The 15120-nt window shown below is 38.3% G+C and overlaps 2 protein-coding genes across 2 annotated transcripts in view; both read left to right on the top strand.

Annotated features, from left to right (window-relative positions):
• Window positions 1-201: 201 nt before the first annotated feature.
• On the top strand, window positions 202-11872 carry LOC136036164 (uncharacterized). The gene is made up of 2 exons (XM_065718228.1): window positions 202-265; window positions 11180-11872. Exon 2 carries the CDS (start codon window positions 11180-11182, stop codon window positions 11624-11626), a length of 447 nt encoding a protein of 148 aa, XP_065574300.1. The 5' UTR covers window positions 202-265; the 3' UTR covers window positions 11627-11872.
• The window catches only part of LOC136036163 (uncharacterized), a 26204-nt gene continuing 22905 nt past the window's right edge, over window positions 11822-15120 (top strand). Inside the window, exon 1 of the mRNA XM_065718227.1 lies at window positions 11822-13331. Within this exon, the coding sequence (XP_065574299.1) occupies window positions 12081-13331 (1251 nt within the window). The 5' untranslated portion in view covers window positions 11822-12080. The remainder of the gene's footprint in view (window positions 13332-15120) is intronic.

The raw sequence follows: 15120 nt of genomic DNA, 5'->3' as shown, positions 1-15120 counted from the left end.
AAATTGTCATTCGAATTTTTTCATATGGTTTCTAGTCAACTAAAAACCATATAAAATGACTAAAAATTCTTTCTAGTCGACAGCATATTATATTTTAGCACTTCCAACAATGTTACTTTTTATGGCCATTCTTCTCAAACACGGCTAGCTGATAGGGTTTTCATTTTTCAATTAAATCTTTTCTTCTTTTTGCAACTCAGTTTCCAGATCACGCTCCTTGATCAACTTATTATCATTTATTCACAGGAGCTCGTTGAGTCAAGACGTGAGTGTTTAACTTTATTTTCTCTTTAGTTTTGACGCAAGTTTTTACTTTAACTGAAATCAATAGATGAAGTCCAAACTCGAAATATTGGGTTAGGCCTAATTGAGGATTTGGTGAATTTGCATGTATGAAATAAGGCTTGGTGACTGCTATTTCTTATTGAAATTATTATTTCTGGAATGAATTTTGTGGTAAAATTTAAATGAACTAGGCCTTGCCTCCTAGTTGAAATTTTGGGAAGTGGTTGACCTAGAAATAAAAATGCAACTATCAGGGATGGATTTACAGTCTTAAAGTAGTCCAACCTTTGTAGGCTACTGGGTGGATGTATTGGAATAGGTTTACATGTCCCGATCTGTAACCTCTTCTTGCAAAAATATTTGTTATATGAATGTGAAACTTGGCAAAATAGATCTTGTGCTTAAATGAAGTAGCCTAATTAAAAGCATTAAACTTAACTCAGTCTCAAATTAGGCTAAAGTTTCAAAGATGTGTAAATACATTTCCTAGTTTAATTAAAAGAAAAACTTTATGCATAGAAGTTCTACTTCGAACAGGAATTGTATCTTCCAAATTGAAAGGCCTACAAGAGAAGGAAACTAAAGATTAATTAAGCCTATAATGTTACCATAATTACAATTACAAATTTCTATAAATGGAAATTAGAAGAGGGTAAACATAGCCTAGTAGTTTGGTAATATTTTCCTGATCATTCTTTTGGCCTACATTCATTAGCCTACTTGGTTTTATATTATCCAACTTAACTGCATATGAAGATACAAAAATGGGAATTTTTATGTTATTCTTGCTATTGATTTACAAATGAATTGAACATATCATTCAATACCTTTATTTACATTCTTTACAAATATAATAATTGCTTCCATTGCAAAATCAAATTTAAGCACTTTCTAAGATCTTAACCAAATATTTCTGATCAAAATATTTCCTAGTATTTGGGTATAAAAAGGCCTAAAACACTGGTCTTAAACTTGTTGTTTAACTATAAATCAATTTTTTATATAATCCACATGTGTACTGATCCCACGATTAAGTTGGATAAATAAATTTTACAGTGGTATGCTCCTTTCTTCTTGACACATTTTCAATAAAATACAAAAAAAAGAAAGCCATCAATAGAGATGTACATAAATATCCAACAAGGTTCCAATCTAAAGCAGTATTTAAATTTATAAATATATTAAATTTATCGAATTGTATTATATAGTATTAAATTTATAAATGGATTTACAATAAAACAGTAAGTTTGAAATCAAAATTTTTTGAGCCTTTTCCATACCCCTAAACTAAATATTTTGGTCATTTAAGAGCTAAAAAGGGTTCAAATCTTTATTTGATAGAAGTAATGGTAAATGTATCATAGTCCATCTAGTTGACTAACCAATAAAGTGAAAATACCTCTCAATGCCTCTTTTGCTATTTATGGCACTTGGTATCTAGCAAGTGACATAGCAATTGCAAATTCTGTTGGTCTGTCTATCCTGGTTTTGCTACTTTAGGCACTCTCAGGTAAGCTAGGACAATGGAATTTGTCAGGTATATCAGGAACCAGACCAGATTAAATTAAAAATTGTCATTTCCTCAATTTGACCATCTGTGCAGATGGTTAAATCATAAAAATTAAAAAAAGGAGGTATTTTTAACTTACAAACGGGTGATCAGATCTTAGTGAAATTTGATGTTGGGATGGATATTGTCTCCCAGAGCTCTTATTTTAAATCCCAACCAGATCAGGCGACATAAGGGGGAGTTGGGGTGGGTAAAACTAAAATCTTGTAAAACACTTAGTGGAGGGACCAGGATGAAACTTGGTGAGAAAAATATGTGCAAGTCCAAGATACATGATTGACATAACCGGAATGGATTTGCTCTCTTTGGAGGAGTTGGGGTGAGGGTTAATTCTGAAAAGTTAAAAAAAGAGGTATTTTTAACTTATGAAGGAGTGATCACATCTTATTGAAATTTGATGTTTCAAAAGATATCATGTCTCAGAGCTCTTGTTTTAAATCCCGACTAGATCAGGGGTGACATTGTGGGGGAGTTGGGGTGGGTAAACCTAAAATCTTGGAAAACACTTAGCAAAGGGACCAGGATGAAATTTGGTGGGAAAAATATGTGTAAGTCCTAGACACACGACCAACATAACCAGAACAGATTTGCTCTCTTTGGAGGAGTTGGGGTGAGGGTTAGTTCTGAAAATTTAAAGAGGTATTTTTTAACTTATGAAGGAGTGATCAGCTCTTATTGAAATTTGATGTTTCAAAAGATATTGTGTCTCAGAGCTCTTGTTTTAAGTCACAACCATATATGGTGAAATTGGGGAGTTGGGGGGCTAAAATCTTGAAAATGCTTAGAGCCAAGGGATTGGATAAAACTTGGTGGGAAAAATAATCACAAGTCCTAGATATATGATTGACATAAACCAGACCAGATCTGCTCTCTTTTGAGGAGTTGGGGGAGGAAGGTTAATTCTGAAAAATGAGGTGTTTTTGACTTCTGAAGGAGCTATCAGATCTTAATGAAATTTGATGTTTGGAAGGATATTGTGTTTCAGAGATCTTATTTTAAATCCCGACCGGATGCAGTGACATTGGGGGGAGTTGGGGGAGGGGCGGACCTTAAATTTTGGATAAAAACGGATCCAGTCTCTTAGGGGGGGGGGGGGAATAATTCTAAAACATTAAAAAATGAGGTATTTTTAACTTACAAAGAAATGATTGGAACTTAATGAAATTTCATATTTAGAAGGATCTCACAACTGAGATCTCCTATTTTAAATCCCAACTGGATTCAGACAGTGTTGCCAGATTGGACAGAAAATTATGCTTCCTTGAGCCCAAAATTATGCTTTTTGGACAGATTTATGCTACACTTCTATATTCTCCCAAGTTTCACAAAAAAGTTGATCAGTTAAGACAAGTCGAATTATGTCTTATCTTAATAAAGGTTCTGAATAGAATATAATCTGATAATAATAGCCTAATAATTTATTTTTAACCCGCTAAGGGAACAAAAGTGGGGTATAAACAAAGGAGGGAAAGAAAAAGGTAAAATAGCATAGAAAATAAGTAAAAAAGTCTTTTTATTTCCAGGGGAAGGATCTTGGTTCACGTTTTTTGTCTTTTTGCAAGTCGTCTTTCTTTTTGAAGTGGTTGGCGGCATTTGAAAAACATAGGTATCTTAACATCATCAAAATTTTACTAACGATACATTAAAATGGAAGGAAAAAATGTGGTTCATATTTAATGATCTTCTTCATCTTTGCTTTTGGATTCAACTTCTTGACTAGGGGATGGGGTGGCTACGTAGAGGTTCTCGGAATTGTGGAGCTTGATCTGATTGTCTGGAGGGACATTTGTAGCTAACAATCTTTGTTCTTAGTCGCAATTTTGTGACCAGCACAGGTTCAATACTTTCTTTCTTCTACCTTTTCCGCTTTTTTGTCTTGACATCACTGGTCCAAGAAAAAAATATTTCTGATCCTGCGTTCGAATGTGGCAGGGAGAGCACCCTCTCGGTAAGTTCAGAAAGACTGGGAAAAATTTCCGTTGGTAAAGTTTTGCATTTGGCGTATTTTTCTCCACATCAAGTCTAGTAATTTCGGTCATATCTATCTTTTCGGAGTCACTAAAAGAATATGGCAGCTTGCGCCACTGGGAGTCAATTTCTGTGAGTTTTGGCATGAAACCTGGAAATCGGTTCACTACAACACCTAGTGACCTAGTGATCTTTCATCAAATAATCATCTTCACCAATCCAATCCATCTAATCACATGTCTTTAAATTCAAATATCTTGCGTGTGCTTTTCTTTGCCATAGACCACAGGATCAGAACAAGAAAATACCAGATGGTTCGTAGTCTGTCGCTGTGCCGAAAATTTTACTTTAGTTTGGTCGAAAAATTCGATAAACCATATTTGGTGTTTGTTTTATTGATGTGACGTTATGATTTGTTCTACATCGTCTTAGATTATGCTACAATTATGCTATCTTAAGAAGGATTATGATTGGATGCTTTTGGTTCCTAATTATGCTACGCTCCACATAAGTATGCTACATCTGGCAACACTGGATTCAGTGTCATTGGGGGTGGATGGAAATCTTGGAAAATGCTTAAATTGGAGAAATCAATGAAACTTGGCGGGAAGAATAAGTGCAAGTCCAAGATAAGTGACTAACATAACTGGACCGTATCTGCTCTCTTTTTTTGCATTTCTTTTCCATTTTTCTGCTATAGGAAATGGTTAAAAACTCAAAACTGAATAAACCAATGAAATTTAAAACTAGAAAACATTGGAAATACATAATCTGTTCTTTACATTGAGAATTGGGAAGTCTACAGACGTCTTCAAGTATACAGAAGTTATTGGGAAGTGTACATGATGTACTCAGGGGGACTTTCGTGTTGAGGGGGTTGTTGGATTGGATAGAGGGTGTTAGGTAAGAGGATCTTTCCATAGGGGATGAGAGTTTCGATGAAGGGTTGTAGGATTTTCTAGTATTATTTAAAACACAATGAGAAAACAAATTTACAAACAAGTTTTCTTGGCAGGAATTAAGGAGCAACATTAAAACACAACACAAACATAAATAATTTCCGATGTAAGGGGATCCGTCTCCACGATACCTCGTTCTTTATGCTATAAGTATTTTTTATTTATTCAACTATTTATTCTATGGCCTTCGTGAGTCAGGGGTTATTCTTAAAGAATTGGGACAAAATTCAAGCTTTAGTATAAAGGGTAAGGGGTTGAACTCCCTCATATACATAATAAAAATGTAGAAGTTAGTTACCTAAGTTAAATCGTAAGTTAGTATATTTATTACAAATATAAAACGTCCATAAAAAATTATAGTTGCCTTTAGAAGTAACCAAAAATTGGAGGGTAACTAGGTCTCCTCCTTGCCCTTTTTTGTCAACATCATCTGATCATTACTATGAGAAAGCCATTTAGTAAAGAAACTAATACTCAAATTTTGTTTTAATTATTCATGTGTTGTGAGCCAAAATCAAAATTAATTCAAAAAGGTTCAGAAGTTAAAAAAAGTTTTTTTTAACTGCAAGTAAGGAGCAACATTAAAACTTGAAACGAATAGAAATCATTTCATTTACGAAAGGGGTTGCCCCTCTCCAACGCCTTGCTCTTTACGCTTGTTTTTTATTTATTTAAAAAGTAGAGCTGTGAGAAAGAGTCAAACTTTAGCGTAAAGAGCGAGGGCGTCAAGGAGGAGACAACCCTTTCATATACAGAACAAATTCCTGTTCGTTTCAAGTTTTAATATTGCTCCTAACTTTCAGTTAAAAAAACTTTTTTATTTATTTAATTTATATAACTTTTTTATTTATTTGCTCTTAATTACTTAGGCTAATAAATCAGATCAAGGTGTAGCTTATGTTCGGGAGAGGGTGGGTTACAATAAGAACGTAATTTAATTACTTTAAGGAACCCCATTGAATTTATGATGACTTTTAGAACGGGCGGTCAGAATTGTGTTGTTGAATGTTCATACTGACTGTTTTTCTAATATCCCACTTTACTACTTATGGAGGATGATTTATTGATAAGAATTATATTTTTAGCATGGATGTTTGTGCGAATAATACAGTTCGACCAAGAATTTATGTAAAATTTACCACAGAAGGAGTAGAAAAAACTTACAGAAGAACTAATGAATTTTTTTTGGAGAACAAGATTGGGCATCACAGATTCAGATTAGTCCAAAGTTGGTGGGTCATTGCAAGATCGATATTGACAACATGGTACTGAACTAACACGTTTTCTATTTATAATAGCCTACATTAACCCTGTAGAAACATTTTCATGAATATTGAACATTGGTATGAACATTGATAGGGTTTTAATTTAGACATACACAAGGTTTTTGAGGAGTGTATGACTTCAAAGAAAGTAAATTGCTGCACTGTAATTGTGCCCAACACCCTTTTGAGCTTTTAGCTAATTTAATATGTGAATTGTCGCCTGCTTTACAGAAAAAGCAATTATATGAGAAAATTATAAGCATGTAAATTGTAAGCTGTATAAGTATTGATTGGTTGTTAATAAAAGAGTTTATTGCTAAATATTGGATGTAACCAAGAAAAAAAAATTTAAATGCCGCAAAAGTCCCTACCCTGGGACAACAGAAGGGTCCTTCTAGAGTGGTCCTAGGCTCCCCCAAGGCCTCCCCAGGGCCCTAGAGCCATTTTTAAAGGACCAGGGATCCTTTTTTCATCCTTTTAAGGGAAAAGGATGTCCCTACCCTGGGACAACAGAAGGGTCCTTCTAGAGTGGTCCAAGGCTCCCCCAGGGCCACAGAAGGTCCTTCTAGAAGAGCTCAATTTTTCTTTTGGATAGTGCCAAACTCTCGCCTGACTTCTCTATACAGGGTGAGAAGTGACAATTTTGATCAGTCAAAGTTTGACACACCAATTGGTGTAATTATGCAGAAATACTCTTTCTGCATTGCAGATCAGTCTCTAAGCCTAGTTTTAAGGAAAAAGGATGTCCCTCCCCCCAATGTTTGTTGCCATCCTTAAGCAAGTTTCTCCTAACATGCTATTGTGCAGAAATTATCTTTCTGCATTGCAGATCAGTCTCTAAGCCTACTGCTACAGTAGGCCTGTGAAAATGAAAGCTAGTTTAGTTGAAAGCTAGTTAAAATTTTAAATGCCTTTTGAGGACAAAGGATGTCCCTCCCCCCAAGCAAGTTTCTCCTAACATGCTATTGTACAGAAATGTTATTTCAGAAATTGTGCATCAATATATTTAGAAATACTCTTTGAAATACTCTTTCTGCATTGCAGATCTGTCTGCAGATCAGAAATGTTCTTTCAGAAATTGTGCATCAATATATTTAGAAATACTCTTTGAAATACTCTTTTTGCATTGCAGATCAGTCTCTAAGCCTACTGCTACAGTAGGCCTGTGAAAATGAAAGCTAGTTTAGTTGAAAGCTAGTTAAAATTTTAAATGCCTTTTGAGGACAAAGGATGTCCCTCCCCCCAAGCAAGTTTCTCCTAACATGCTATTGTACAGAAATGTTATTTCAGAAATTGTGCATCAATATATTTAGAAATACTCTTTGAAATACTCTTTCTGCATTGCAGATCAGCATTGCAGATTGAACAGAAAGCTAGTTAAAATTTTAAATGCCTTTTAAGGGAAAAGGGTCTTCTTTGGTTTGATATAGGGACATAGACCCCCCCCCCCCTATATAGGTCTAGAGCCATTTTTAAAGGACAATGGATCCTTTTGCATACTTTTACTTTTTGCATACATTGGGGGGAGGATGTCCCTCCACCCAAGGTTTGTTGCCATCCTTAAGCAAGTTTCTCCTAACATGCTATTGTACAGAAATGGTCTTTCTGCATTGCAACAGTTTGAACAGTTTGAACAGTTGAACAGAAAGCTAGTTAAAATTTTAAATGCCTTTTAAGGGAAAAGGGTTTTCTTTAGTTTGACATAGGGACATAGACCCCCCCCCTATATAGGTCTGGAGCCATTTTTAAAAGACAATGCATCCTTTTACATACTTTTAAGGGAAAATTTGACACTGGGGGGGTGATGGCCCTAGGGCCATAGGTCCTAGGCTCCCTTAAGGTAACCCCTCAATCATCTGATAAAAATCAGCCTATCAGGTCAGACAGAATCAGGTCAGAGAACCATCTTGGCCAATCAGAGAAAAGCTCCACCTAGCACTTCCTAAGGGTTTATTGTTAGCATAAATACTGGAACACAGAAAGTTGAAGTTCAATTATCTTGAAATTCTTATTGAATAAGGTTCGTTTTATTTTCTATTTTATTGGTGTTTATGTGTTTAAGTGTCAAGTAAGTATTAACACCTTACCAAGGTAAGGTGTTTTTATAATAGTATTTAGCACCAGATGAGCTATATGAAAAATGGAGGAGGCACTTTCTAATTAGGAAGTGACATCCATGTAAGTTCATATAGTAAATTCTGTGTAGGCATAATCTAGTTGTAGGCTATACATTATAGGCTCTAAGCCTCTATTGTGCAGAAACGTTCTTTCAGAAATTGTGCATCAATATATTTAGAAATGAATTGTTTGTTTCTCCTAACATGCTATTATGCAGAAATACTCTTTCTGCATTGCAGATCAGTCTCTAAGCCTACTGCTACAGTAGGCCTGTGAAAATGAAAGCTAGTTTAGTTGAAAGCTAGTTAAAACTTTAAATGCCTTTTAAGGACAAAGGATGTCCCTCCCCCCAATGTTTGTTGCCATCCTTAAACAAGTTTCTCTATATAGCCATTTTTAAAGGACCAGGGATCCTTTTTCATCCTTTTAAGGGAAAAGGATGTCCCTATGCTGGGACAACAGAAGGGTCCTTCTAGAGTGGTCCAAGGCTCCACCAGGGCCACAAAAGGTCCCTCTAGAGGGGTCTTAGGCTCCCCCAAGGAATTCCCAGGGCACTAGAGCCATTTTTAAAGGACCAGGGATCCTTTTTCATACTTTTAAGGGAAAAGGATGTCCCTACCCTGGTCCCTATCCTGGGACCACAGAAGGGTCCTTCTAGAGTGGTCCAAGGCTCCCTCAGGGCCATAAAAGGTCCTTCTAGAGTGGTCTTAGGATCCCCCAAGGAATCCCCAGGGCCCTAGAGCCATTTTTAAAGGACCAGGGATCCTTTTTCATCCTTTTAAGGGAAAAGGATGTCCCTAAGCTTGGACAACAGAAGGGTCCTTCTAGAGTGGTCCAAGGCCTCCCCAGGGCCCTAGAGCCATTTTTAAAGGACCAGGGATCCTTTTTTCATCCTTTTAAGGGAAAAGGATGTCCCTACCCTGGTCCCTATCCTGGGACCACAGAAGGGTCCTTCTAGAGTGGTCCAAGGCTCCCCCAAGGCCACAAAAGGTCCTTCTAGAGTGGTCTTAGGCTCCCCCGAGGCGTCCCCAGGGCCCTAGAGCCATTTTTAAAGGACCAGGGATCCTTTTTTCATCCTTTTAAGGGAAAAGGATGTCCCTACCCTGGGACAACAGAAGGGTCTTTCTAGAGTGGTCCAAGGCTCCCCCAGGGCCACAAAAGGTCCTTCTAGAGTGGTCTTAGGCACCCCCAAGGCGTTCCCAGGGCCCAGGGTTTCTCCCTTGTTCTTTCTGCACAATAGCAACAGTTTGAACAGTTGAACAGAAAGCTAGTTAAAATTTTAAATGCCTTTTAAGGGAAAAGGGTTTTCTTTGGTTTGATATAGGGACATAGACTCCCCCCCCTAAATAGGTCTAGAGCCATTTTTAAAGGACCATGGATCCTTTTGCATACTTTTAAGGGAAAATTTGACACTGGGGGGGGCGATGGCCCTAGGAAACACACACACACACACACACACACACACACACACACACACACACACACACACACACACACACACACACACACACACACACACACACACACACACACACACACACACACACACACACACACACACACACACACACACACACACACACACACACACACACACACACACACACACACACACACACACACACACACACACACACACACACACACACACACACACACACACACACACACACACACACACACACACACACACACACACACACACACACACACACACACACACACACACACACACACACACACACACACACACACACACACACACACACACACACACACACACACACACACACACACACACACACACACACACACACACACACACACACACACACACACACACACACACACACACACACACACACACACACACACACACACACACACACACACACACACACACACACACACACACACACACACACACACACACACACACACACACACACACACACACACACACACACACACACACACACACACACACACACACACACACACACACACACACACACACACACACACACACACACACACACACACACACACACACACACACACACACACACACACACACACACACACACACACACACACACACACACACACTCTCTCTCTCTCTCTGCTCTGCTTTGGTTCAATTAGGGTCTCTAAGCCTACTGCTATGCTCAAAGAGAGGACCACAGTAGGCCTGTGAAAATGAAAGCTAGTTTAGTTGAAAGCTAGTTAAAATATTAAATGCATTTTAAGGATAAAGGATGTCCCTCCCCCCAAAACATCAATATATTTAGAAATGAACAGTTTGTCACCCTTCCAATGCAAAGTTTTGCATTAACTATGCATTAATTGCTCTGCTTTGGTTCAATTAGGTCCTAGGCTCCCCTAGGGTAACCCCTTAATTATCTGATAAAAATCAGCCTATCAGAAATCAGGTCAGAGAACCATCTTGGCCAATCAGAGAAAAGTTCCTCCTAGGACTTCCTAGGGGTTGTGGTCCTTGGGTAGAACCACAGTTGGCCTATGAAAATGAAAGCTAGTTTAGTTGACAGCTAGTTAAAATTTTAAATGCCTTTGATACTTGAATTTAAATTTTGAATTTAAAATTTTGATTTTTGAATTTAAAAAAAAGGGAATAGTTGTGGGAAAAGTTAAAATTTTAAACGCCTTTTTAGAAGGAACATTTTAGAGGGACAATTAAAAACACTTTAGCGTAAAGAGCAAGGTTCATTATTACTCTTGCATAGGTAAACCCTTTGTAGGCGTAATCATTTCTGTTCTTATTAAGTCTTAATGTTGCACCTAGCCTCGTGCCGCGTTGTCCAATTGTGCCTATTGTATAAAAGTGCGTAGAAATGTGAAATAAGAGTCAAAATTATAGAAAACAATTTTAATGAATAATTTTAATAGTCAGTCAGGTTTCAACTTATTATAGTCATTAAATTCATTATAATTTAAATATACTATTTTGAATTCACAAGCAAAAAAAGGAAACTGACACTAGTTTCCTTTTTTAGATGACCAAAGAAATTGAAACCATTATTTCTGAAGAATCCTCGATTATGACCATGCCTGCCCCTGGACCGATTCTGAATGCCCCTGAACATACTTTGACTGACCCTAAACCCACTTTGACTGCCCCTAAGCCCACTTTGACTGCCCCTGAAACACACTTGGCCTCTTTAATCGCACCTGAGGATGACTCTAGGAATCCTTCCATGACCCTTGCTATTTCGAAGGATGTAAAAGGGAAGAAGCCAAGGAATTTCTTCACTATTTGCCCATTTTGCCGAAGATCCTTCTACAAATTGGACAAACACTTTCTGGCGAAGAAAGGAAGCTGTAGTAAGAATACCAATGGACAATTTTGGTCAGTCAAACAAGCAAAGGAAATGCACGAATTGGCCAAGGATGAGCTTGCAGAGAGGTCTCAGAACAAGACATATTTCTGGCTTCACAAGTGAGCAGCTTGGTGGAAGAAACCAAAACATTGCACGGTTTCTGCAAGGCTTTGTCGGCTATGACCGGATTATACTTTGACCCTCTAAATCTACCGGACCGCGCACTTTCGTTTGAGGACACCAGGCCAGTGGCTGCGCACATGCACACACACACACAAACACACACACAGCACACGTGGCAGGGCCATCAACATCGGCGCTGCCACAGCAATCACCACCTGTCGTGGAAAGAGATTTTTTCTCCGGAGAGCAATTAAGTTTGTCCTCTCAAATTCGTCGGAGAAGAGTCTCAGAAGAGTCAGACCCCGAAGATGTTGTGGACAGCGACGAGGGGGGAAGCCTCTACGCTCCAGAGATCCCTGAGGATGAATCTTCGGAGGAGGAGGAGGAAAAATCGGATCTGCGAAGCGAATACTTCAAGAAAGAATGGAATTGGACATCTGATATCAGAAAAAAGATGCAGAAACACGGGCTGTATGAAGTCTACACCAAAAATGTCAAAACAAAAGAGGAGGCAAAGAAGATGGCCAAAGGCATCGAATTGATGAAGAAATTTGAGAAATGGTGTGCGGAATGTGGAGAGAGGAGTAGCAAAAAGTATAAGAATCCTTTTGGGTGCGCCCAGAAGATTGTATACTTTATCTTAGAGGGAACAAGGTATAATTGGTTGAATTTCCACTCTGCCGAAAGAGTGGAGCTGTTCTTCTCAAAGCTTGCCGATTGTGGAATGAAAGGAAGCAGCCGAAACAAATATGCTCAGGGCTATTACAGGTTCGTAAAATATATCACATCCCGTGGTAGTGAGGCACCGCCAGAGCTGAATATAGCCCTCGTCAACTCTGTCATGTCGGCTGTAAGCTTCTTGGATAGGAAGCAAAAATCTCTTGCAACGGCAGAGATGAGGCACCGAGAGCTCCAGCGGACTTTTAATCCAAACTCCTTCACTATAGACGACTACAGGAACTTGAAAGCTGGCGTGGAGAAGTTCATGGCCCCTGTACTCACGCGGCTAACAAGAAATCGGCTGGTTGAAGAGGACCACACAAACCTCACAGCCTACCTCTGCTTTTTGGTTTCATTTATGTACGGTCATCGGCCTGGAGTTCCGGAGAATATTACCGTGACGGAGTTTTTTAACCGGCATTATGTGGAGGAGCAAAAGATGTTCGTCATTCTTGTTGAAAAACACAAGACTGCCAGCATAAAGTCCGCTGGTGTTGCACTCAGTGAACCCGAAGAAGTCATTTTTGGAAGATACCTATCGTTTGTTCGACCTGCTTTGGTAAGGCCAGACTTGCCAGAGCCAGTACATTTCCTTTTATCGATGTCAGGACAGAAGATACAAAACACAACCATAACATTGAAGAGGTTCCTGGAGAAAATTTTCGGAGGCGAAATGAGGCCAGGTGTTTGTGTTCCAACTCAGACTACAATACGACACTTAATCGCGACTATGAATAGGAATGCGACAAACCTGTCAAAGGAGGACAGGGATATGGTGCATGAGTACCTGTGCCATACAGAAAATACGTCAAAGAATGTGTACGAAGCCTACGCGTTCGACCGGATTGCTGCAGCCAGAGCCATAATGGACAAGTGCACTCAAGAAGCAGAAAAATGTTCTGCTCCGCAAAAAATTAGGGACACGGACGACGAAGAGGTTGCTTCATGCATGGATGAGGCAACCAGGAAAATGGTGGCCAAGGCAGTAAGTATACCTTAAAATTATGTGATATAGATTTCTTAAACAGTCTTTTTCATTTTATATAATCCTTAAGTAATGCTTTTTAATAATTCTTTAATAAGATTTTAAGTAATCCTTTTCAGGCTTTCAACGAAACTAAGCATTAATTGACCCTTTTCTTTCTTTCCAGACTTTCGACTTTCATATAATCCTTAAGTAATCCCTTTTAATAATCCTTTAGTAAGCTTTTAAGTGATACTTTTGTCAATTAACAGGTTTTCGGGCTACTCGTTTGCTAGAATCTATACCTCTATATTGTAAATATATTAAATCTAACTATATATTAAATCTAAATGTCTATCTAATAAAAAATAATTTTTGTAGCGTGAGATCTTGCTAATATTCCTATATTTTGACAAGTATAGCATGAGTTTTTTATCCTATTAAATGTATATTGCACACAAAAAATTGATCAAAATAACATTTTTATTGTGGATTTACTAATTGGGTTTTTAACTATGATCTATTCTGGCTTAGTTTAGCTGTTAGCCAGTTGTATTCTGACCAGTTTTTATACATTGTAAAAATCCTTGTAAACTCTGGATTTGACAGTGATGCTTGAATATCATCTTAATTTTCCTGTTTCCCTGCATACATTTTCTGTGTTGAACAACTCTGAAATAGGTTTTTTTTTAGTCCCAACTTATTTATTGTGCTTAAACCTATGCTCTACAATGCTGAAGTGCACTATTAATTCACCTATGCTTATTAATTTTTTTTATCTTGCTGTTTTTCAGCATGTTTGCTTTGTATTACTATTTGCGTGGAATAAGTACCAGGGGTTGTTACATTTCTCGAGTTTTAATTCTAATTTTCTATTGCTTTTTATCTACCTAGGACAGCAGTCCTATGTAGAATCTACCTAGTGACACATAACGATCGCAAATTCTGTCTATCTGTCTGTTCTAGTTTTGCTACTTTAGGCACTTCCAGGATAGCTAGGACGATGAATTTTGGCAGGCGTATTAGGAACCAGACCAGATTTAATTAGAGATTGTCATTTCCCCTATTTGACCATCTGGGGGGATGAAATCGAAAAAATTAGGAAAAATGAGGTATTTTAACCGAACGGGTGATCGGATCTCATGAAATTTGATGTTTGGAAGGATATCGTGTCTCAGCTCTTATTTTAAATCCCGACCGGATCCAGTGACATTGGGAGGAGTGGGTGGGGAGAATCTAAAATCTCCAAAGTCCCAGATACGTGATTGACATAATTGGGACGGATCCGCTCTCTTGGGGGATTGGGGGGATTAATTCTGAAAAATTAGAAAAAATGAGGTGTTTTTAACTTACGAAGGTGTGATCGGATCTTGATGAAATTCCATATTTAAAGGACTTCATAACTCAGATCTCCTATTTTAAATCCCGACCGGATCCAGTGTCTTTGGGGGGGGGGGGAAATCTTGAAAACGCTTAAAGCGGAGAGATCAGGATGAAACTTGGTGGGAAGAATAAGCACAAGTCCAACATACGTGACTGACACAACCGGACCTGATCCGCTTTCTTTGGGGGAGTTGGGGGGGGGGGAGTAATACGAAAAAGTTAGAAAAAATGAGGTATTATTAACTTACGAACAGGTGATCAGATCTTCCTGAAATTTGATGTCTAGAAGGATCTTGTGCTTCAGAGCTCTCGTTTTAAATCCTGACCAGATCTAGTGACATTGGGGGGAGCTGGAGGGGGAAACAGGAATTCTTGGAAAACGTGAAAATTGAGGTATCTTTATTTTACGAATGGATGATCGGAACTT

The sequence above is a fragment of the Artemia franciscana genome, chromosome 15 (genome assembly GCF_032884065.1).
Source record: "Artemia franciscana chromosome 15, ASM3288406v1, whole genome shotgun sequence".
In the NCBI taxonomy this organism is placed as follows: domain Eukaryota; kingdom Metazoa; phylum Arthropoda; class Branchiopoda; order Anostraca; family Artemiidae; genus Artemia; species Artemia franciscana.
Note: the sequence above shows the minus strand (reverse complement) of the source record. Positions and strands in the feature narration are given on the sequence as shown.

What these genes read in the sequence shown, in the direction of transcription:
- LOC136036164 (XM_065718228.1), top strand. Translation starts at nt 11,180, where the DNA reads ATGACCAAAGAAATTGAAACCATTATTTCTGAAGAATCCTCGATTATG.